Below are 23,399 nucleotides of genomic sequence, written 5' to 3'. Positions count from 1 at the left end.
TTATTACAAAGGCTCATACGTTAAACTATAATAATATCTGAATTACAAAAAACTACAAAATATTAAACAACGGTTCAATATTAGGTGTAAGATTTATTCTTAACATGTTAGCATTAAAAAGCCCACAAAGATCATGTTGAATCAAGAGAAGGTAAGCCAAAAAGAAGCATGCCATGCAAGTCAGCTAATACATGAATTAATAATCCTATTTGTTTTTATACCAGAAAGAGACCAATTTGTTGTTTCGTGGCGTTCCTTTGATGCTACGTGTGGTACAGTAAAATAACAAGTCACTACTTTTAATTTTTAATTTATGTTTATTGATTTTATATGTATAATACGTATGTACATGTATTGGGTAGTCTTGTTATTTCTTTCGCATTACTTTACGGTGCGATGTTACATAGTAGCTCTATGTATGTATGTTCTGATTTGTTAAGATATAACACACTGTAGCAGTTATTTATGATATTTTTTTACTTTTTATATTTCGCCGTCATCGTTTCCCCCTTTAAACACACTGCAAGGCGTAGGCCTCTTCCAAACATATATATGGGGAGATGTATCATAATCACCACTTGGCAGGTGGGTTGGCGAGCGCAATACAGCTCTTTTATTGTTAGCTCAGACCACTTTGAGATATGCAGACTACCTTCCGTAATCTTACACTAACAGTATTGCGCCATATGTTCCACCGTCCCACAGGTGTACTTACCGTAGGTGCTGGGACAGGCAGCAACACAACTCTGCTCGGATTCAAACCGGTTGCCGTTGCCACCGCACCCGCTGTAGTAGAAAGGCACGCAGCGGTTCTCCGGTTCACTATACGACCACGCGGCTTGTTTGTCCGTACAGTTGCCCGTTTCTTGCGGGGCAGCGCACTCGGCTGTTTGTTAAGTGTTAGTTAGTAAACGCTGCCTCCATTGACTTATTTATTTCCTATTATTTGACGTTTTCACTTTTTTATAACATTAAATTAGATTATCGTTTATTTTGTTCTCTAATTGTGCAGTAATTAATATTTTTTTCTTCGACACGATTAAGTCAATGGAAGCAAAAGGAAAAGTAAGTAAATATTTTAGTTAAAGAAAAATGCCATTAGAGTAAAGAGTTATGAAAGGAGAAAACTGTGTAAATTCCAATGCTAGACAGACATGCAGGTTTTTACATCACAATGCTAATATATAACCAATACGAAATGTGTTAAATAAGTCTAATATTAAAATTACTTAAAAAGAAACTATGTGTGGCTTTGAAGCTTCATTTAAGATGCACCCAGTTAGTAATAGTATAAACACCACCAAATTATTTACAATGTTTTTTTTTTTTAAATAAAGTGTTTTAGTACAGAATATTGCATTATATACAATTTAAATAATTTAATTATTTAATACAAAACGAGTAGGTTAAATATAAAAAGTACGCAGAAGAAACCTCCGTCAAAAAAAATCATTTGTACTCGTAATTACAGGTAATCACAAACTTTTGACTGGAATTGAGAAAGAGGTACTACATGCTCCCAGGTATGGGTATGAGTTACATTTGTCAAAATTTTAGCCCGGGTTCATTACAATACGGCTAAGACATCGGCCAGCGAAAGAAGCGACTAAAAGGGCGTCGATTACGCGGGCGTTGAATGAGGGAGCTTTCATTTTCAACGCTTGGTGTGGCAGCAACACGAAGTGGTCTCACGTTGTTGCGGCACAGGGAGAATGGCGTGGGAAGATCCCTTCGGAATGTACTCATGGTATTGAGGGACACCTGCGAGTTCCGAGTGAGATCCGGCGTCTCCTCTAATGGTACTCACGTTGCTGGGCACCGGGTGGGTTGCAGCGCTGCATGCAGGCGGCCTCCGTGCGGAAGCGGTTGGCGTTGCCCGCACAGCCGCCCCACACGAACTCGTAACAGCGGCGCGTTTCCGCGTTGTATGCCCAGCGCGCGTAGCTGCCAGAGCACGGGCCCTCCTCGATCGGCAGCGAACACTCATCTGCAAACAAATTCTTTATTACACAAACGAAGCCCACATTTCTTGTGAAGAATTCATGTCCATGTAGATGAAATTAAATGAATGAATGAAAACATTTATTTACAAATCTTAAAAAATACTGTTATCTTTAAATAATTTTAGTATTGTTTAATCATTATTTTCATATTTTTAGCCGTAAGACATCACGTAGCTGGACGTATTAGCAATTTATTTTTTTCTTTCAGTTCTTCTTTAATGTTAGTTTCAAGTGTTTTCAATATTTTATTTTCTGTAATTTAGATTGTTTCTTTTTTGGCTTGTTCATCTAATTAGTTAATGGGTTAACATGTAAAACTGTACTTGAAAAAAGTAAACCATATTTATTAATATTGCCAGTGCGGCGTACAAGAGCACGAGTCCGATTATTGCTGTGGATCACTGAATCCTTTTCTGAAAATCATTTCTGTACTGCAGTCCGAAGCTGAGTAAAGTTTTCTATTGTCGGTACCTTTATAAAATAAAATATTAAAAATAACTTACTTTCGGTCTTCACTGGTTCGCACTGTGTTTGGCAGAGCTCACGGCTGTCGAAATTGTTTGCGTTGCCAAGGCAACCGCCGTACACGAACTGTCCGCACACTTGCTGTTCAGCATCGAAGTACCAGCGCAGGTGATAGCCCACGCATGCTCCCTTCACCTTCGGAAGGTTGCACGCTTCTGTTCGTTCCAAGGGTTACAAGTATTAAATGCGATCGAGGCTGTTATTAATTAAGAGTTGATATAAGCAAGTTTTAACATTAACACCACCAGTAAGTTTTAATAAAACCATGAGATTTAAAACATCTTTTATGCATTTTTAGGTTTAAACATGAATTATAAATATACGGTAGATGGTTTATTTTCGAGAAAAAAAATTAAGACGTTGAAAACCCAGTATAAATAAGGAATAACTTTCTTATGGGCGTGTTTCCGTTTAAATGTGATATGGGTAACCAATAAAAAATATTAAAGAAAGCAATAGAGTACTAGACCAGTGCACGTTATATACAATACAAATACAGACATCACTAGTTAATTCGATGGAAACGCAATCATGAGCTGGTCAATAATCATAAGAAAGACAAGAGTTATATCTTAAAATCAAGTCCGGTTCTACAGTTTTGAACGCCTCGGTATAAATAAAATCTGGCTCTCTTTTCTACAAGAATATACGTAATATACAAGTTATCTGCAAATTAAAAAAAAAAATTCTGGAAATTTCAAAAGTAAGTTATGCTATTCCTGTCGCATACATGATTTTTTGTAATGATATTTGTAAAAAAAATACTAAGTTATTTTTATTTCGTCCGGCTTGCCGGCCCTTTTATTAGGCGCAGCCGACAACAGAGCCAGTTTGTAGTGCTGTAGATCATTTAGTTTAAATCTAAATATCACGCAAGTTTACCTTTAGGTGCAGGCTGCACGCAGACGCCCTCGCACTCCTCCTTGCTGGCGAATCGGTTCCCGTTGCCCTCGCAGCCTCCGTACCAGAAACGTGAACAGCCGCCGTAGTCCATGTCATAAAACCAATATACTGTGTAGTTGCGGCACGGACCACGTTCCGTCGGCAAACTACAGGCCTCTAAGAAACAAGTATTTAATAAATTTATATCAAGGAAATATAATTATGGATACAGTCTGCTTCCACGCGTTTCTAGAGGAAATCTACGGTGACGCTTATATTCCACAAGTGAACGTCTTACAGTTGAAACGATGGTAAGTGATGGAAGCAAGCTTACTTAATATCAAAGAAAGAATATAAAAGATATTTTTTGACGGAAGGTCATTATAGCTAACATTACAAATTCCACGGATTGTAGATGGCATGACGTTGAAAACGCCTGGTGTAAATATAGTTTTAAGCTTTAAGCTCGAGGACTAGATTGATGTTCCATGGCACGAACAGTCGCAAGGGTTCCCAAGAAGAGATATCGGTTTGGTTTATCACTCTTAACACCTTAAACATACGGTTTTACGGATACCCGAAAAAGGCGAACCTCGATTTGTTGCTATTGCTTTGCTAACATTACTAACACTTTGAAAAGCATTAGGTCGTGAGAAAAAGTGGCGGAGACAACTCCAGCGACGCTTTAAGGTTGAAGAAGATATAAAAAGATTAGTTAATGCTTGGCAGAGTTTTAATTTACGATTACGTCTAACGATACCTGTCGGTTTCAGTGCATACATTAGATAAAACTGTAGATACCTACAAGTCATTTTATTTAATCATATACACGAAAGTTTTCAGTTCAGAACTCTTTAACGCTATATTAATGTCGCGGAAAGTCGTTGGACAAGGGCAGCCTTAGATCGTTGATCGTGACGACGTTTGGGGTAGGCCAATAAAGTGAGTGCGGGTCTATCGGTTGACATGATGATGATGAAAGCTATTCCTGTACTAACCTTGCTTATTCTCAGGGGCATCAGAACAACCTAGGAACTTTTCTCCTTTAGCTTCCGTCTTTCCATCAAGGCAACAGCCATACTTGCTAGAAGCGCAATCGCATCCCAGTTGATCAGGACCCACGGCCTCGGTAAGATCGTCGCTACAGCATCCATACTGAGAGTGTTGGCAGAGACAACCTTGGAAGTTCGGGCCTGTTGCAACTGTGACACCATCTGGACAGCATCCGAATTGGTATGTGTTGCAGGTACATCCTTCGTTATCAGGACCTTTGGCTTCAGTATGTCTGAAATATAAGTAAATGTGAATATAATTTTAATCTGGGTTTAAGGGATGTAAATTTACTGACATAATTTGTAGAGCAGTGACATGTTTACTGGCGGTAAAGATTTTATGTAAGAAGCACAACAGTAATGCACAAGTAATACACATTTGTGATTTTAAAGGCCCCTAACTACATTAATATGAAAAATGTATATCTGGCAATATATTGCGGTACGTAATTTTCGTTTACCTTACTCTGTTATAAAATGGCAGGTGTTAAAAATTAGGGGGAACTTCATTACCTGTCTGGACAACACCCGAACTCCGTGTACTGGCAGCCACAGCCCTCGTTATTGGTACCTCGTGCGATAGTGAAGTTGTCTGGACAGCAGCCATACTGGGCGTAAACGCAGCCACAACCTGATTAGGCATACACTTGTTTTATTAGTATTAAAAACAGTAAATATATCAAAATTATAGTGATCAGAGAAGTAGAGTATTTGTTACCTCACTCGTGGTATCTAATTCTCTAAATATCAAATGTTATTATTTTTATATATTAGGGGGACCGGAAAGTAATGTCGTTTCTGCGCATGTCGATCTTTTTTTGTCATTTAGTAACTCATTACGTACTTGGACGATGTTGCATACAAGATGGCAAAAGGTTATTGACAACGAAGGTAAATATATTGTTGATTAAAAATAAAAACTTGTTAATAATTTAGGCGAGTGAATTAAACTTAAAAAAGCGGCGTTACTTTCCGGTCTTCTTAATATATTTTTTTACTAAATAATCGAAAAATATCGGTTAGTATTCAAAATACCTTTGATCTGATTTATTTATTAAAACACTTTTAATACATATTATGTACAACGGTGAACTTAATGCCAAAGGCATTTTCTGCTCGTTGACCGTTTGGGCGGTGTAGACATAAAATAATAAAGGGTGACACCAGGTTATTAACTGTTTTTTTAAGATATTTCATAAAACACGTAAAAATTAAATAAAAAAGTAAAATCAAATTAAGAAGGAAAATAATCAAATAAAAACACCTTACATAAATATATTAATGGCTACTACGTTATATAATTATATATTAATTTACCATAATTCGCGCTCTAATAACTGTAATAGTTCACGAATTTGTAAAAAAAAATTCTTACCTTCAAGATGCGGTCCCTCAGCGGGCTTGCGGTTATCAGGGCAGCAGCCGAACGGATACAGCAGACAGCAACCCTCCTGGTTGGGACCATGAGCTGGTGTCTCACCATCAGCGCAGCAACCGTGCTGTGTCGCGTTGCAAGAGAACACGCAACCTTCCATCTGAGTGCCTTTAGCTAGGGAGAATGCGAACACCATTATGTTAAACTTAGAGCTTTCCAGACTTATGCTCACAGACCATTAAAAAAAAATAATAGTTTTCGACACGTTTTACTGAATATGGAGTATACAAAAGTATCAAGCCAACATTTTACTTCTTCACTATTGAAAGCATCTTTCGTAGATCCTACGACATGCGGACAAACCTTTTATTTGTTACGTCAACGTAGATCCATGTCGACTCACCCAGAATTAATGGTTTAAGTTACTATTAGAATAGTCAGGATGTTTTTAGTAGACTGTTTGTAGCAAGAAGTTAATTAGAACAATTTTTTTTAGATATTTCTCAATGAATTACCTGCGGAAATTCCATCAGGACAGCAGCCAAACTCAGTAACAGCGCAAGGACATCCTTTTTCGTTGGGCCCGTTGGCTTCAGTAACATTATCAAAGCAACATCCGAATTCGGACGCGAAACAGCCCAGGGAGACAGTGGTCTTGGCTTCTGGAACTAAAGTTTTTTAATTAATTATATCATATTGCAGGCCCTTTGCTCTAAAATAAAACTTTATATACAAACTTGTTCGATCAAAATGACGCTGGTTGCGGGCCGCTCCCAACCAGTCCTATTGAAGATTAAAAAAAAACCGGTCCTATTGGAAATCCCTGGGGAGGCACCAGTCAAGCATGGGGACATTCTACGGCTAAAATGATGAAAGTAAAGTGCCACCGGATATCAAACAAGTTTTTTATGGGCTCAATTACGGCATACTCAATACAAAAGCAGAGCAAGCGAGTTACAAGTTTTTGGTTAAGGACCTTTTAAAATTTATTGGAAAAAGTTGATGATAACGATGATATAGATATGCTTACGCAAACGCTATATTAAAAAAATGATAACAATTAAACAAAATAAAGTTTTGAAAGTGATATGACAGGTTGATAAAACTTCACGTATACGAAAATATATTAAGCACCAGATAATTAGATTCAATATATAAAAAATGTTCACCTGTTGTTGGCTCAAAGCATCCTTCCTGTCCCAATCCTTTGGCTTCCGTTTTCATGTCAGGGCAGCAACCGAATCTGAAATTAGTATAGATGTATGTCAAAATATATTTTACGTAACAATTTTAAAAATACGCATTAGGGGGTTAAATTATCCCAGATATCAACTTTGCAGGAGCGAATTTGTAGGTTTTTCAAAATTTTATTTTATTTTTGTATAGGAACCGGTAGTAGCGGCGTAGGTAGGCTCCTGCCCCCCTTTTTAAATCAAAGACATATTTACGGTCTCGAGAAGTTGCTGGATTGGCGATCTTCGGAGAAGGCAATGTCTTGCATTGGATGTCTATCGGCTGATGATAATTATCGTATAGAAAGTAGGAAGTATAACAGAACTTTTACAATATAAAGCACCATGTTCCAAAGGCATAACTTATGTGTACCATAGATTCCCAACAGTGGTGGTACCGGTCTAGTGGACACTGAAACTTTCATGGCAACGATAGCGAGTTCAAAGGCAAATAGGAGGCGAAATTTGTTTCAATATTATTAAAATACAATTACCGACACACTAAAAAGTTTAGTTTAAACGTTATTAAACATTAAAAAAAAACTAAATGAGCAGTAAGTATAAATTAATTGATTCAGGTTAAGATTTTCGGTACGGTACGAAGTATATACAAATTGGCTTTAATTGGCTAATATTAGATAACAGACAGATATATCTTTATTATTGCAAATGTTAAACTTCAAAATTAAAAAAGTCGTGTAAGTTTATGTGTCAAACAAAACATATCGTATACCATAAAGTATTACAAAAAAAAATATAATGGTACAAAACAATATAATTCTATCAATGAATTGTCCATTGTGATGCAGCTTGGATTGTTGCGGTCCAATAAATTAACAATACGAGGTGAATACAGAGAGGCAATTAATGTGTAAACTTGTACTTGTTGAAGGTGGAAGACTAAACTTCATCACCATCTTCGTCAATTCAATCGTTGGATGTTACTGTGGACATGGGCCTATCCCAAATATTTCCAGTAGTACCGGTTGCAAGCGGCCTGCATCCAGCGTCTTCATCATCCGACCTTAACCAGATCGTGTGATGACACCGCATGCTTTTCTTCGGTTGCCGGTTCGTGGTCTCCAATTCAGAACAATTCTCATTCAGCGGCCTGTCAGAAAATCTTTTCGCGCTGTAGCCTGCCTTCTACCTCTAAGATTAATAACGATATTAAATTGATATATTACTCGGAGGAAATGCAAGGCTCAGGCGGTGGCGGGCAGCCCTGTTGGTTGTTGTCCTCAGCTGCGGTGACGTTGTCGGACAGACAGCAGCCGTACAAGGTCTCGTTGCACGGCAAGGTGGGACAGCCCTTGTTTCTGAAGCCGGTCGCCGGCGACACTCCGTCCGGGCAACACCCGTATTTGGTCTCTTTGCACGTCTTTGGATTGGGGCAACCTAGACAGATTTATATTTTTGTTTAAATTAACGGAAACTTTTAAAGTATTTTTTAAACAATACAATCAAATTTAAGATATACGTTTATTACACAATCCATCAAGTACACGTACAAAAATCTTAAAATAAAACTAAAAATGGAAACCTGTACCAAAACCAGAATACGATAATAATAAATACTTATTTTTAATAATATTTGACATGTACAATTGATGTGCGGCTTTAGTGTGAAATGGGTAATGATTCAGTAAGCTTCTTTCTTTTATGACTCTGCAGACTACCACTGATTGATCAGTGGAAAAAGCATTGTGTATGTGAAGTGAGTGTATCTATGAAAATGTCTAAAAATATTAAGAACATTATAAATCCTACGTGTGTATAATGTCTACTAATGTAAATTTTCAATGCAAACCAGCTTTATTTAACTCGGATACCGTTGTAGCTGCTATTTGGACTTTCATATTCTGCCGGTCGCTTGCTAACTTGCAAGTAACCAATGCTAGAATATTCGTGTTGTTGTCAGACGATAGCCTTCAAGCAACGGCTGAAGTATAACAAGACTTTTGTACCACGCGAGTGTGGGAACTTTCCATGACATTACTCCCGCAGGTATATAAATAACCTAGTACCTTCTACAAATACAAGCATTTCGTAAATTCTATCGAACGGTGTTTTATTTCAATTAGGATAGAGAATCTTTCCCTGTGGTTCTTCCTCCTAAATGTAAACAGTTTAATGTTCTACAGTATGAACCTCAATTATGTTCCTAAATAACAAAAGAATCAAACAATGATAAACTAGTTTCATATAAATTATACGTGCTAAATATACGATTTATGTATCACCTTCTTCGAACGGCCCAGCTGCCGGAGTCTTCTTATCAGGACAGCATCCGAATTTGCTCTTAAGACACTTGGCAACCTTCCTCCTAGCTTTGCAACGCGGTTTTGCAGTAAACTCTTCAACCGTTGTCTTCCAATCCCATGACGCTAACAAACAAATTAGGAACATAGATGAGATTATTTTCCTAAATAACTTTAAAGGGGTCAATTTATAGTTCATTTACTATTAAAGCACATAAAATGTCGTCCACTTCGGACTACGATGATATTATAAAAGAAATTCTGACTCCTTACCAATCCATTTGCTTTCTTTAACAAATTGTGTTGCATATAAAAAAAACTATGTTTGTAAACTTTTATACTGACACTCATATCATGCTAAAGTATTCAAATTTATATGCAAATTATATTAATGTTTTTTTATGATTCAGTACATACACACACACACGTATTATCAAAATTAGGTTTATTAAGGCAAGATCTACATAAAATTTAATTTTGACTGGATTAAAAGCACAACGCGAATTTATTTAATATGTTTTCGGTTATTTCTTCGACACTATGAATAATATTGGATACATAATACAAAAATCTTTCATAATTAAGGTAGTTGCAATGTTAAAAAAACAAGAAACTCACTTGTGCCAACTGTTCCTGATTCTTTTTCTGTAGATATTTCTGCGCTAAACAATCCATCGATTTTAGCAAATACTATTCCGTTTGTGGTCTGTTCCGTGATTGAACTATCTGTTGTAGACGCGCTTTCTGTAGACACCGGTGAGGTTCCAGAGGCTTCACTCGCTGTAAAATGAATTTGAATATTTATTATGATGATTTAATCGGAAAAAACATGTTAATTAATAGGTGAATGTTAATTAGTTATACTAACAATATCCGCTTGTAGTGGATTCTTCATTAAGTTCTGTCGATGGTCCAGATACAGTTGAAATGACCGATCCTGAAATGTGAGGTATATACTAAACATTTGACAGTTTGTTATCACATACAAACTTAAAATTACTTTTTTAGTACAAAATATTTTATTGATAGAAAACTATTAAGTTGTTAAAATACGTAAAATAATTCTATAAATTAAGATTTACCTTCTGTTGTGCTTGCGAGTTCTGCCTCTGTGGACAATGAAGTCGACTCTGACAGTTCAGTTGTGCTAACTTCTGAACTAGGAGTTGAACTAGATTCGCTAGTTTCCAATTCCGTTGATTTTTCCGTAGCGCTGACCTCCGTACTTCCAGTACCCTCGGTAGAAGTAGTGATAGTTTCAGTGGTTTCTTTTTCAGAAGTATCCGTAGTTTCTCTCGATTCGGAGGTTGTTGTTTCCTTTTCTAAAGATTCTGTGGTCAAGCTTGATCCAGACGTAGATGTTTCTTTTTCTAAGGACTCCGTTGTTACGCTTATGTCGGATGAAGTTGTTGCCTTTTCAGCTAAATCTGTTGTCAACCTTGACTCAGTTGTTGTTGCTTTTTCAGAAGATTCTGTAGTAGAGCTTAAATCTGACGTAGTAATTTCTTTTTCCGGAGCTTCCGTCGTCACACTCGATTTTGACAAATCTGTGGTTTCGCTTGATTCAGCTGCTGTTACTTTTTCGGAAGATTCTGTTATCAAGCTTAATCCAGAAGAACTTGTTTCTTTTTCTGAAATTTCAGTCGTCTCACCGAATTTAGATGAAGTTTCTGGTAATCCTGTAGTCACACTCGATTCCTCTGTGGTTGCTTTTTCGGAAGTTTCTATTGTAGAACTTGATTCAGAAGTAATTAATTCTTTTTCTGAAGTTTCTGTTGTAGAGCTCAGTTCAGATAAAGTAGTTTCTGTTTCTGAAGCGCTTGTAGTCGTTATACTCGATTCTGAGGTTATATCTGTTTCTGTAGTGTCCGTCATCTCACTTAATTCAGAAGAAGTTGTTCCCGTTTCTGGTAATTCTGTAGAAACGCCAGATTCTGTTGTTATTTTTTCGGAAATTTCCATCGTTGAGCTTGAATCAGACGTGGGAGCACTGGATTCGAATAAAGTGGTTTCAGTTATATCTGTAGATGGTTCTGTCGTTACACTGGATTTGAACAAAGTTGTTTCCGTTTCTGTTAAATCTGTAGATGAATCTGTTGTCACACTGGATGAGAATGGTAAATCTGTAGATGCACTCGAATCAGCTGTTGTTTCTTTTTCGGAAGAATCGGTCGCCAAGCTTGATCCAGAGGTAATTGTTCCTTCATCAGGAGAGTCTGTTGTCTCACTGGATCCTAACGAAGTTGTTTCTGTATCTGATAAATATGTAGACGTGCTCGATTCAGTTGTTATTTCACTATCGGAAGATTTTGTTGATATGCTTGCTCCAGACGTAGTTGTTTCTTTCTCTGGAGAGTCTGTCGTCAAACTGAATCCTAATAGAGTAGTGTCCGTATCTGGTAAATTTGTCGTTACACTCGATTCGGTACTTAATGTCCCTGAAGTTTCGTCTCTGTCTGACTCAGACATATTAGAAGTACCACTGGAATCCGCGCTTCCGTCTGTAGTTACTGTTAAACAAAATATGAAAGTCAATAAATTTTGCAGGCGATATTATGCTTGCTTAAGAAATAAAGAAGTAGATAAAATATATACCTTCAGAAAATTCGGTTTCTGTAACACCAGCTTTACCGGACTCAGTAAGCAAAACTTTTGTGGTCTTGAACGGAATAAATTCTTTAGTAAGCTCGCTCATTGCGTCGGTAGATGTTGACTCCGTTGTAATATAAGTAAACACTGTTCCGTCATCATCAAAATCAGTGGTGAAAGATCCGCTGCCGGTTTCGCTAGTTGTCCAGAAATCTGTTCCAGTAAGTCCTAAAACATTTTTTTGTTACAAATAGTACTAAAATTTAAATTATATGGAAAACCAATATTTATATACCTGATCCTGTTTCATGTTCAAGAGTAAAATGTGATTCAAATTCACTGAAAATATTACTTCCGGAACCCTCATCTGGAAACAACGATAGCGTGTGTAAAATTTCTGTGGAGATTTAGTAAATGAATATTATTTTAGTTAAATTGCTAACTAATATATTACCAGTATATGGACTATCGCTGAGCATCATGTCATCCACCTGAAATAAAAGTTTAATTTTCAATATCGAATACTGAGAAATTTTAATTTTTCTTCTACGAAAAATGGTTAAAAATGAACAGATTGAAATGGGCATAAAAATGGGATAAAAATGGGCAGATTAGGTATACACATATATTTTAATGCTTTACCAGCTTGTGACATAAGAACATAAAATTGATCTCTATATAACATGGTAATAGCCTTCGATTTACTTGAAATAGGTCAAATTTAAAATAAATATACAGGTACCGTGCTGCCCATGACTGGTATTAGTTCTTCGGCGCCCACTTCTGGATAATCCTCCTCTTCGATGCACTCTTCATAATCGTAGTCTTCGTCCGTCGAGGATGCTGTGGTTCTGGTAGCACCTACATGTCAAAATGCATCATTTGGTTTATGTTATGCAATTTTAAGGAATTTCGTGGACTAGTTTTACCAATGTATAATATTTGCTGCCACGATATCATAGGATTGATATCAAAGGATACTTGCTGTTGCAGATCAATAGAAAATATATGTTTCATTGTTAGTTACAAAATCAGATAACTTACTATAGAATAATGCGCAAACTAGGTAAGAAGTTACGTCTATTTCCAAAACTTTACTTTGTCAAAGCAAAGAAGCTCAACTCAAAACGTGAGGGTCATCGGGTGGTCAAATCGTCACTTCTGGGTTAGGCTCTGTGGGAATCGCTACTAGCCAGAGTACTAGCTCAGACTCACCGATTCTCCAAATCGACTCTTAGATAAGTTAAACAATAGAATAACAAATATTCTTATATAACTTTTAAAAAAAGAAGTTTCGGATTTATAAAACTTCAATAGTTATTACTTTGTTTATTTTATTACGAAAATAAATTTTCTATTTCGTACACTACAAGAATTTAGTAAGAATGTAAATAATTTTTTTATGATAAAGAATTTTTTTTTTACATACGAATAAGACTAATGTTTAGGTGCAATATCATGTTTCCCACGGATTTTTTTTATTTTTTGTCTCCATAATCATCTAAATTAGCTGAATTAGTCTAACCATTCTAGTATTTATCGCTGAAGAACTTGGCGATATTTTTTTATTTATATACCGACATGTTGGTCCAGTTAGATAGGCCGGCGACTACCATCTATGTCGCTTTATCCTGGGTGGCTACACACTACTGTGTCACGCTGCGTGCCTTACCAGGACCCCTGTTTATCACGACACATTGCACAAAACAAGTAATCTTACTAAAATCTTACTTTTAGCGCAAGGTTCTGTATTGCAAGACTGCATCGTCTCCAACATGGTCTCTTCTGAGCAGACGTTGACTTCGACGCCTCCGCTAAGGCACATAACGCGCCGGTACTGTTCTCCTCCTCCGCAATCCTTAGTACACTAGAATACAAACGAAGCGAATGTATCATGACACCTTTTATAACTTGCCCCGGTTACAATAAAAAGGTCTAGGCTAGGCGTTACTACTACTTTTATTTATTTGTTTATTTATTTACACACTTTTTGGTACACCATACATATTAACAAAAATAAAAAAGAAACGATTCATACAGAGGTGCAAGCGGTTTTATCGCTCGAGGCGATCTCTACTATACATCCTTTGGATGAAGATGAGAGACATGAAGGAGAAGGCAGTTTAGGGTGTACATACATACAAATGTATACATTACTATACACATACATACATACATATATATATATATATATATATATATATATATATATATATATATATATAAATATGTTTATATTTACTTATTTGTGTGGAAAAGGTACTACATTGGTATGAATAAATAAAAAATGCTGCGCAATGTCTTATTTTATAGACCAATGAAGTGCTTGTTTACGTTTTTTAATGGTGAGAGCGATTTAGCGCATCTTATTGGTACTGGTACTACTCATTCCAAAATCTGATAGCGAAAACAGTAAAATATTTATTCAAAAATATAGTAGAAAGAGCAGGCATAGGAAATTTCAAGTTCTCCGATGATTTTAGCAACTTATCGTGAAAGTCACGTAGGAAGGAAAAGAAGTCTAGATTTAAGGTAAGAAGAAGTAAGCGGGTTAAACAAAATACTACAGAGAACGGAAAGGATGCGGGCATTTCAGCGAAGTGGAATAGGAAACCATTTGAGCTTATTATAAATAAATTCAGAAACATGGTCATATTTGCGCAAACTAAAAATGAACCTAATACAAAAATTCTGAAAGCGCTCGAGCTTATAAAGTTGTTCTTCAGTAATATTGGTATAGCTGGCATAAGCATAATTAAGGATGGGAAGAAGAAGAAATTGTACCAGCCAAATCTTAGTAGGCAGGGGTAGGAAGCTGCGTAATCTTCGCAAGGACGCCGCAGACGTAAAGACCTTTCGACTAATATGTTGAAACTGAGGTCGCCATATGATTGCTCTGTCCGGGTACAACCCGAAATTTTTAACATTATTTTTTAAGCGGGATAATCCATTTTAGTGGAAATGAGGCAAAAGTGAGGTTGTTACAGGTGGATTGATGATTTAACACGAGATAAACACTTTACCCGACAGGTAGACACTTTAAACAGTATTTACACTCGTAATAAGTACACAGTTTTACTTTTCACTAATTTAAATTAAAAATTATTACGGAATTAATTTTTTTTTCACTGTTACCACAAATCTGGTAAAAATTAGGAAAAACTGTATAAAGGACAGATGGTTTGTACGAAAAAATAACATTTGTCCAATAAAAAACTCGCCTTTAATGTCGGTATCTCTTTTTTACAAGGAACCGTCTAGGTAAGCAAAGGGTGCCATCGGTGAACAGGATTTTTTTAGTTTCAATACATTGTGGAAAGCCGGGAGTATAGCGTACCAAAAATAAAGGCCGTGATAATCTTGTTTCCTTATAGTATACAAAAACGTCAAAATTACGTGTTAGGGTTTCATGTTATGAAGAGCGAATAATTGTTCCAAAAAGTCAGATAATTTAGTATGTTAACGAAAAAGAATGTTTTCCTGTTTCAGTCTGTTATAAAATTATATTTTTATAGTTAAACCTCAAATTTTTAAACACCTAAACCACCTAAACACTGTTATTATTATTTTGTAAATGAGACTCCTCTCTGTTGACAACTGTTTCACCAAGAATCTACGAAGAAGGAAAAGACAATAAAGTTTATTTCAAACCCTGTAGATAATTTTGGATGCGACATTTTTTTAAGCGTTAACAAAAAACAACCACATCAGATTTTGATGAATATGAAACTTTACCTCTGACCACGGGCCGGCGTACCACTTGGCGGCACACGTCTCGATGGAAATTTCGCATGGCTTCGTATCGTTATATTTTTTCTTGCTTTCGCACTTCATGTCGTCGACCTTTGTCACGGAGGTGCCATCGAACAGGCCGCAAAATACTTGCCGGGTCTGGACACCTTTTCCGCATTCCACTGAACACTGGTTAACCAAGAATACTTATTAAAACACAGATATAAATAGTAATTCTTTCGAACTTGTATGATATTGTTTTATCGTCAATAATTCTTAAAACCATGTATGTTATATTAGATGCGAGTTAGTCAACCTCTTTACGTTCCTGTACTCTTTAATGAAAATTTTCAGTTTTAAAAACCTCCCTTGACTAATCCATATCTCAATTCTCAATTCTCTTCAATTCTCTTGAAAATATGTCCCTATTCTTTTAGGGTCTATCTATTATAACTCTCAAATAGAACTTAGTCTTGTTCTTCGAATATGAACTATATATAGGTTTAGGTAAATCCTTAAAGCGGCACAGCGGTTCCCAATAGACTGTACTACTGTCTCAGAATTTAATTCTATTATTTATTTATTATTTTAAAAGTTATAACTATACCAGAGTATTGCGATGAATTTCGAATATTATTTAAGTTTTCATATGGTAAATTAATAAATCTCTATGTTTATTTTAACTTTTATTTTCGCTAAATTATAATTATTTTATTAAATCTTATTACAACAAATACAAGTTTTTAGTTCATCGAAATGTGGAGAAGATTTATGTACACATCAGACATTTTTAATTTGAATTAAAAAGATTTAATTGTAGCAGAGTTTTGCAAATTATTTTGATAATAATTTTGTTTTTCATTTTGTACATTAATAAACCTCTCTATTTATAATTACTTTTTAATTTTACCGTCATTACTAAAATAATTATCTCATACAGCCGAAGAGACCCCGTCTTCCTGTAGGGATTCGACAGGTTGGAATCGCTGAATTTCATTATTGGTCATTTGCATTACCTATTGCGTAAAACGTTAGCACAATTTCAAAATTTCTTAAATTCTTATAAACCACTCACCTTACTCCACTGCGTAGCGTACCACTGGAGCTCGCAGGTGGGCAGCTTTGCACTGTCGCACGGCTCCTCCAGCACCGGAGCCGGGTGATAGGAACAGAAGCTCGAATTCACTACTTTGTGGTCCTTTGTAGCGCAATGAGCTACTCGCGTGCGGACTGTAGAGGTACACGTGTCGCACTGAAATGTAACATAGATTGTTGCATCGAAATGTGAGAGACGAAAGCTTAACCTACAGAATAAGGAAATATAACTAATATAACACTAAACAAATTTTGATTATTATTATGACTAATAAAATATCTGTTGGTTGTGTTTTTTCTAATTAAGTTTGTTGTTAACAGAAGAGTGCTCAGATTAAGAGAACACAATAGTAAATACTTCTAGTATCTTTAATTACAGTTCTGCTTGTAATTGAGTAATGTTGAATTTATTCATTTATCATCATCATTTCAGAGGTACACCATCCGAACATATTTTCAATAAGATCAGCTAGAAGAGACCTGAACCCACAGTCTTTCAACGATCTAAACAAAGTTTTCTGTTCATTTGAGTGGACTGTCTACGCTATGCTTGCCGGTCCGTTAGTCTCCACGCATGCGCCATATTCATTAACAGTGTTAAATATTTTTTTAAATCCTTTGTCCAAATAAAGCAATTTTATATTTTACAAAATCATAGAAATTAAATCAGGTAAACAACTTTCAGTGTATCATCGTCCGTCGTCATAGCCGGACCTATAGAGCCGTTAATTTCGCAAGTAAAGATTCAACTGGTCACTGTGAGACTGACTTTATAATTATTTGATGGGTAGCAGGGTGTTCTGCCTGCGGTTATTGATGATAATTAACGTTATTTCATGGTTAAATCAGTGGATTTTTCAACTGCAGCTCATAATTCTCTAATGGGAATCCTGAGAATTGATAGTTTTTGACATTTACTATCATGACGTCGTATTTATCGCTCACCTATTTGAAGGTAAATAATAATTTTATCAACAAGTATTTGACCAAATGCTGTATTACTCATTGTGGTTTAATTGACTAAAAGAAAAGGCACTAGCTTGCAACCTATCAATATTTAGTATTCTACTAACCCCAGACCATTCAGACAGGACCCAGTCGACGCCATCACAAGGATGCATCATACAGCTCTGCTCCGTAGCTGGCTTCTCCTCTTCACACATGCTGTCGTCGAACAATTCAACTTTTCCGTTTGTCTTCTGATGGCAAACTACTTGACGTGTTTGTTTACCTTCACCGCAGAGTTGGTCGCACTAGAAAAGAAAATTTATTCTTATACATCATCGCCGAATCCATCACTTAATTAGTTAAAGAGGTCTTATTATTTATGTATTTCATTGTTAGTATCACATCAGCCGCCAAAAATACCGCGATGATCGTTCTTGCACGGCCCACATTGCGCGATTTATCACAACATTGACTACGTCGACGGTCTGCCTAGTGGCGGGCCAACATCGTTGCGTCTACCGGCTTGCAAAGTATTTTGATAGAAAATATTATAAAATTTATTACATTTACTTTAAAGTGAGGTAAAAAGGTCTTCCATTTAATAAGTCTCTCATTTAATAACTTTCAGGATTTTAATCATTAACATAAATAAATAAACACAAATAAGTTGTAAACGTGTAATGAGGCCTGTTACTAATAAACAAATTCAAAAAGGAAAATAATTCTTCTAAAACTCTTAAAGAAAAGAAAAAATATATCTTACCGGTTTCCATGGCCCCGTGAACCATGTGGGACAGGTGGCATTTCGGTTGCACTCCTGATAGAGCTCTGGTTTAGGTCCAAGTAGCTCGAAGCATTCTTTATCAGCCACTATTGATGGAAATCTGGAAATATGCTTTAAGCTTTATTATCTATTTTAATAATTCATGTTCCGAACTATTTCATGGGATTAACTAATATTAAAGGAATAATTCATATCATGCAAGAAAAAAAAGTTACATTAGTTAAACAAAAGTATAAGGACACTTCTACAAAACAAAATTCAATACCCGTTGACGATGAGTTTCTGGCAGTAGACTTGTCTAGATCTGGTGCCTCCTTCTCCGCAAGGTTTAGAACAGGGACTCCAGGGTTCCACCACCCAGCGCGCTGGACAGGGATCAGTTCCGCAAGACTGGCTGGTGACCGGCTTTAAGCCTTCGTCACAAAGACCGTCTTCCACTACTTCCAAATCTTCGCGCGATCGGCAAGTTACTTGTCGGGTTTGAACTCCTGAAGCATTACGAAACGTAGTTTGATATCATTAATACAGCATGAAACATTACTACTACAAAGTACTATAATTGTTTTTATGTTTATCAAGAAAACGGAATATTATGACGAAGCTAACAAAAACCTTTAATCAATCTTATCGCTAATAATTACATCACTGGCCATTAGTAGCCTTTTGTGTAATTTTTCGGTTTTTGTATAAAGTCGTAAGTTTGTCAAGGCGTGCTCTTTCGGACAACGTCTTAAAATCGTTCATTTTTAATGCTATAGTACTACCTAATCCAGTAGTCGCATTATACGTGCGGGGTGAAACAGGGGAAGTATGGGCTATTCCGTAGCACTATATCATAATGTTTTTACACTCCTTATTTTCAATAGCGTTTCTTAGTGACTCTAGCTTTTCCTAACACAAACATTACGCATTATATTTTTAAATAAGTATTGAATAGTGTATTTACCTCCACCGCAAGATGCGCTGCAAGGAGTGAATTCTTCGTGTACCCAGTTGTACTGCTGGTTAGGAGGCGGGGCCAGCTCAGATGGAACACTGTATTCGTACTCTATGCCCACGTTCTCGTCTTGAAGTAGGAGCTACAAAGGAGTTGGTGATATAGAAAGCAATGCTTTGCGTTTCATATTTATTAACAGTGACAACAAAGTGATTCAGAATCTATTGTTTGAAATAAGAACCAAAAAGATTCAGTACTCATATTCAAAATTATGTTCAGGTGTTGTAGCAAACCAAATCATGTTAAACAACGATTAATTTTAATACATTCGGAATGACTGATTGACTGATAGAATGCCTTAAGGCATTAAGTTAGCCATTATATGATTGTAAAGTGTGAATAAATGAAAAACTAAAATTTATCTTTTATATTACAATCGGAAAACTTACCAAAATGTTTAACTTTAAATTCAAAATAAAAATTAAAAAAGTCGCAACGTAGAGAAGTTTAGATCTTATAATTTCAGGTGTAAATATCCTGCAGTTATATCAAGTTTTCAACTTATATGTCGGCAATTATGTCGCTCGATTATTTTTTTTTCGTTTAGGCTATATCTGACAGAAAGTGTATATGCCTAAATTGGTATTATTAAACTTTTTAAAAAGATGTGTTTTCGTGGAGTTTATTTCTGCCTCTTCACCATAACTATAACACATTGCTAAAAAGTTGATGATCAATAAGAGTCTTGTAAGTTCCAATGTTGAATAAATGAATTTTTATTTCATCTTCTCTCTTTTCCAAATGTATTTCTAAGCGTGAAACTCAAGAAAGACTCGACGAATTCAGCCATTTTTTTCATATTTTCTTTACGGCACAAGGTAGGTTCTTGTTGAAAAACACTTCTTTTTCCCTACAAATGTATATATAACTAACAAACATTAAATTTCATTCTATACCAAATATAGGCCTTTTATATATTCAGTATGCCATAAAAATTACAAGAAAATTTAACTGGCCGCAATCCGTCAATGCAGGCTAGTCGTATATAAATGGCGGGGAATTAACTTGGTGCCGTAAACTATGTTAAAATTTGTGTAATATGGTAGTTATCTTACTGAGAGGTATAAGGGTTCAGTGGTGGGCCCAAGGCAACGCAACTTGTCGGGGGCCGCAAAGCCTTGCTGACTGCGCTCGTAGTGCCACAAGGCGCCTGCGATCATCAAACTGCGCGGGAAGTCAATGTGGTATTCCCCATTCAGGTAGTACACGTTGTCTTGTTTCGCTCTTAACGCTGTAATTCAAACCGTTGATTGACAGATGCAATTTTTTTTTGATAATATCATATTGTTTAAATAAATTCTACAAAGAATTTGACCTTGTGGCATATAAAGCTTTAATTTGAGAATTAAAATGATGTTACCTAAATAGTTGTTCGAAGATCGGACTTCTGCGATGTAAATACTAGTCGCGCCTTGTGGTATGAGTAAGACATCGTTGTATCCTGAAAAGCAAACAAATCACTAATAATTTATACAATTTATCATTATTTACGACTTAAGACTTTCACTGCTGGAGATAGGCCTGCCTCTTCTCAGAGATTTCCAAAAGGACCAACTGGAAGCGACATATATTCTGTATATTCCGACGAGCATCAAAAAGTAGCCTACCCACCTTGTAGGTGAATGTCTAATTGCTAGTCAGTCTGTCATCTCCACTCAAGAACCGATATAATGTATACCTAACGTTTCTTTCGTAAAGACAATCACAAAATTACTCGTGTTATATTTAATTGCTTTTATTGATGTTAGAATTAACATTTTAAATTAATTATACGAAATGTATAACAATTTTTTTTAAATCTAATCATCTAATAAGGATTCGTTTTTCGGTATATGTTACCAATGATTTAATGACTATATAAATGAAAAGTTCCTTAATTTAATTTCTTTATTTTTACTATCATAAAAATAATAAAAATAGACCTCGCGCCTTATTTTTGAAATTAAATTTTTTTTATATACAAATATTAAAAAAAAACTATGTGCAACAATATAATAATTAATCTGCGCTAAAGAAACAATACTCCTTAACACTCTTTTCAAATCTTGACATAGTCTTAAAGTGTTGTACAACTCGCTGTAGTAAATTCCAAAGTTTTCAATGCTTGGATGCAGAAAAGTGAAAACAGTCTTCGGAAGAATAAGATACAACTAATTACATTTTAGAATGATGAAAATTTTACTAAATTAAATAAAACTAAACATTATATTGATGTACTATATATAATTTTTCAGTTGTCTTGCTACATTTTAAATCTAAAATCAAACATATTAGAGCAAGACCACAAGATACTGTTAAATTGTTCTGGATAGTTCGGGCCAGGAATAGCTTTGACATACGGACGTCCAACACCTCCATCTTACCAGTGACTACGAGTGCCACAACACACTAAAAATTTGTTTTAGTTCAATGAGATAGGAATCTAAGGCTGAACTTTAAAGTGTCGTGTGTCCTGCACTTTTTAAGTAAGCATATGAACAGCGTAGGTAACCTTACCTTTTCTCAAGTCCGTGGTATCTATAATCCCGCTGGCGGTGTGACAATTTGTGCCGTTGCCTCGACATTCCCTGCATTTGTCCTCGCGCGCGTTGGAGCCGAGCATCATGTCGCAGCCCACTGGCTGGAAATCAGCATTGATAATTAAAATACATCATCATGTCGGCAGATAGACGCACACTGTAAGGTCTCCCCCAAAGTTTTTCACGATGATCGATCTTGCGACTGCGACCCTGGCTAAGCCGTCGGTCCACCGAGTGGGAAGTCTTCCCGTAAATTCTAGTACTTTCTTGGTACATTTATACATACCGAGAAACGTCGGTATAATTTTTCGGTCCGTCGGTATAGATGCGAATCCAGGTAGAAGGTAAAAAAGTAGTATTCATCTATTCTTATTAATAAAGTAAACAAAATAACGATTTAGGCAGAGTTAAGTGCAATTCGTTCATTTCTTCATCAAGACTACCATTGTTATATGAATTATTCAGAAAAGTATTCACAAACTGCTCTTTAGAGACCGTTCAATCTAAAACTAAAACATAATTAGAAATGATAGAATCAGCGTTTCGCACGGCTATACATTCATTTAGCATTAAAAATCTTGTTCTTGTACTTCGTATATAGCTAGTTACCTGACCTACAGCAGTTAAACGTTTCACCAAGTTTATGTATGGTTGCAATTTAAGCACGCACCTTTAAAATTGTTCAGACTGAAGGTAGTCAATTCGCAGAATTTTCAAAAGGTTGTCCTTTGGTTGTTGTTGTTGAAAAATTTTTCCATACCTGACAGGTGCCGTTGACACAGACGTCGAATGACTCGTCGTTGCATCGTGTACCGTCCACGACCTTCGCTTTCTGCCGGAAGTAGAAGCGTTCGCCGCGTGGCATGCAGTTCAGCTCGCAGGGATTCGGAGCGTTTGTATATGGCAACCACCTTTATTTATATAACTGAATTAGTTTTATAGTCCACAAGAGTAGCGCGACTTCCTTACCAAATCTAATCTGTGGTCGAAAGGATGTTAAGCCAAGCTACAAATAAATCAGTGAAACGAAAAATGCCTATAGATTCTATGATATTAAAAAAATAATACATACTTGTACTTGATCCCTCTGAATGCGACATCATCGTAATCGGAGCATTGCTGCGCTCGGAAGTCGCCGGAGTCCGCGGGGCAGTCTTGCGTCTGGCACGAGAAATATTTCGTGTCACCGCCAGTACACAACGGCTGGCCGTCTGGGCTGATAAATAAAAAAAAAGTTAAATTGCAAAAGTTGTACAGATTATATATATATATATATATATATATATATATATATATATATATATATATATATATATACACACTTTCTTTCACCGAGTAGGTGTCAATAAGAATGAATGTTACGAGGAGGCCGGGACTTTAAGTTCGCGAAGTGAGTGGGGGACAA

The 23,399-nt window shown here is 36.1% G+C and overlaps 1 protein-coding gene across 1 annotated transcript in view; it reads right to left on the bottom strand.

Moving 5' to 3' along the window:
• Positions 1-23,399, bottom strand: part of Ppn (Papilin) — a 134,696-nt gene that overhangs the window by 24,652 nt on the left and 86,645 nt on the right. Inside the window, exons 4-33 of the mRNA XM_068763219.1 lie at positions 23,067-23,210; positions 22,755-22,905; positions 21,972-22,095; positions 20,836-20,916; positions 20,531-20,706; positions 19,425-19,557; positions 18,744-18,966; positions 18,458-18,578; positions 17,820-17,999; positions 16,727-16,903; positions 15,655-15,840; positions 13,651-13,786; positions 12,662-12,780; positions 12,374-12,410; positions 12,215-12,286; positions 11,926-12,147; positions 10,413-11,840; positions 10,199-10,267; positions 9,949-10,110; positions 9,313-9,456; positions 8,257-8,467; positions 7,007-7,080; positions 6,353-6,505; positions 5,838-6,011; positions 4,976-5,093; positions 4,409-4,695; positions 3,411-3,587; positions 2,507-2,683; positions 1,808-1,987; positions 716-886 (exon numbers count right to left, since the gene is read on the bottom strand). Coding sequence (XP_068619320.1) covers positions 716-886; positions 1,808-1,987; positions 2,507-2,683; positions 3,411-3,587; positions 4,409-4,695; positions 4,976-5,093; positions 5,838-6,011; positions 6,353-6,505; positions 7,007-7,080; positions 8,257-8,467; positions 9,313-9,456; positions 9,949-10,110; positions 10,199-10,267; positions 10,413-11,840; positions 11,926-12,147; positions 12,215-12,286; positions 12,374-12,410; positions 12,662-12,780; positions 13,651-13,786; positions 15,655-15,840; positions 16,727-16,903; positions 17,820-17,999; positions 18,458-18,578; positions 18,744-18,966; positions 19,425-19,557; positions 20,531-20,706; positions 20,836-20,916; positions 21,972-22,095; positions 22,755-22,905; positions 23,067-23,210 — 5,807 coding nt within the window. The remainder of the gene's footprint in view (positions 1-715; positions 887-1,807; positions 1,988-2,506; positions 2,684-3,410; positions 3,588-4,408; positions 4,696-4,975; positions 5,094-5,837; positions 6,012-6,352; positions 6,506-7,006; positions 7,081-8,256; positions 8,468-9,312; positions 9,457-9,948; positions 10,111-10,198; positions 10,268-10,412; positions 11,841-11,925; positions 12,148-12,214; positions 12,287-12,373; positions 12,411-12,661; positions 12,781-13,650; positions 13,787-15,654; positions 15,841-16,726; positions 16,904-17,819; positions 18,000-18,457; positions 18,579-18,743; positions 18,967-19,424; positions 19,558-20,530; positions 20,707-20,835; positions 20,917-21,971; positions 22,096-22,754; positions 22,906-23,066; positions 23,211-23,399) is intronic.

The sequence above is a fragment of the Battus philenor genome, unplaced genomic scaffold (assembly GCF_028537555.1).
Source record: "Battus philenor isolate CCGP_79_NKW_IND1 unplaced genomic scaffold, ilBatPhil1.0.hap1 SCAF_17, whole genome shotgun sequence".
NCBI classification, from domain to species: Eukaryota; Metazoa; Arthropoda; class Insecta; order Lepidoptera; family Papilionidae; genus Battus; species Battus philenor.
The sequence above is the reverse complement of the archived record's forward strand: the minus strand, read 5'-3'. Positions and strand labels throughout refer to the sequence as shown.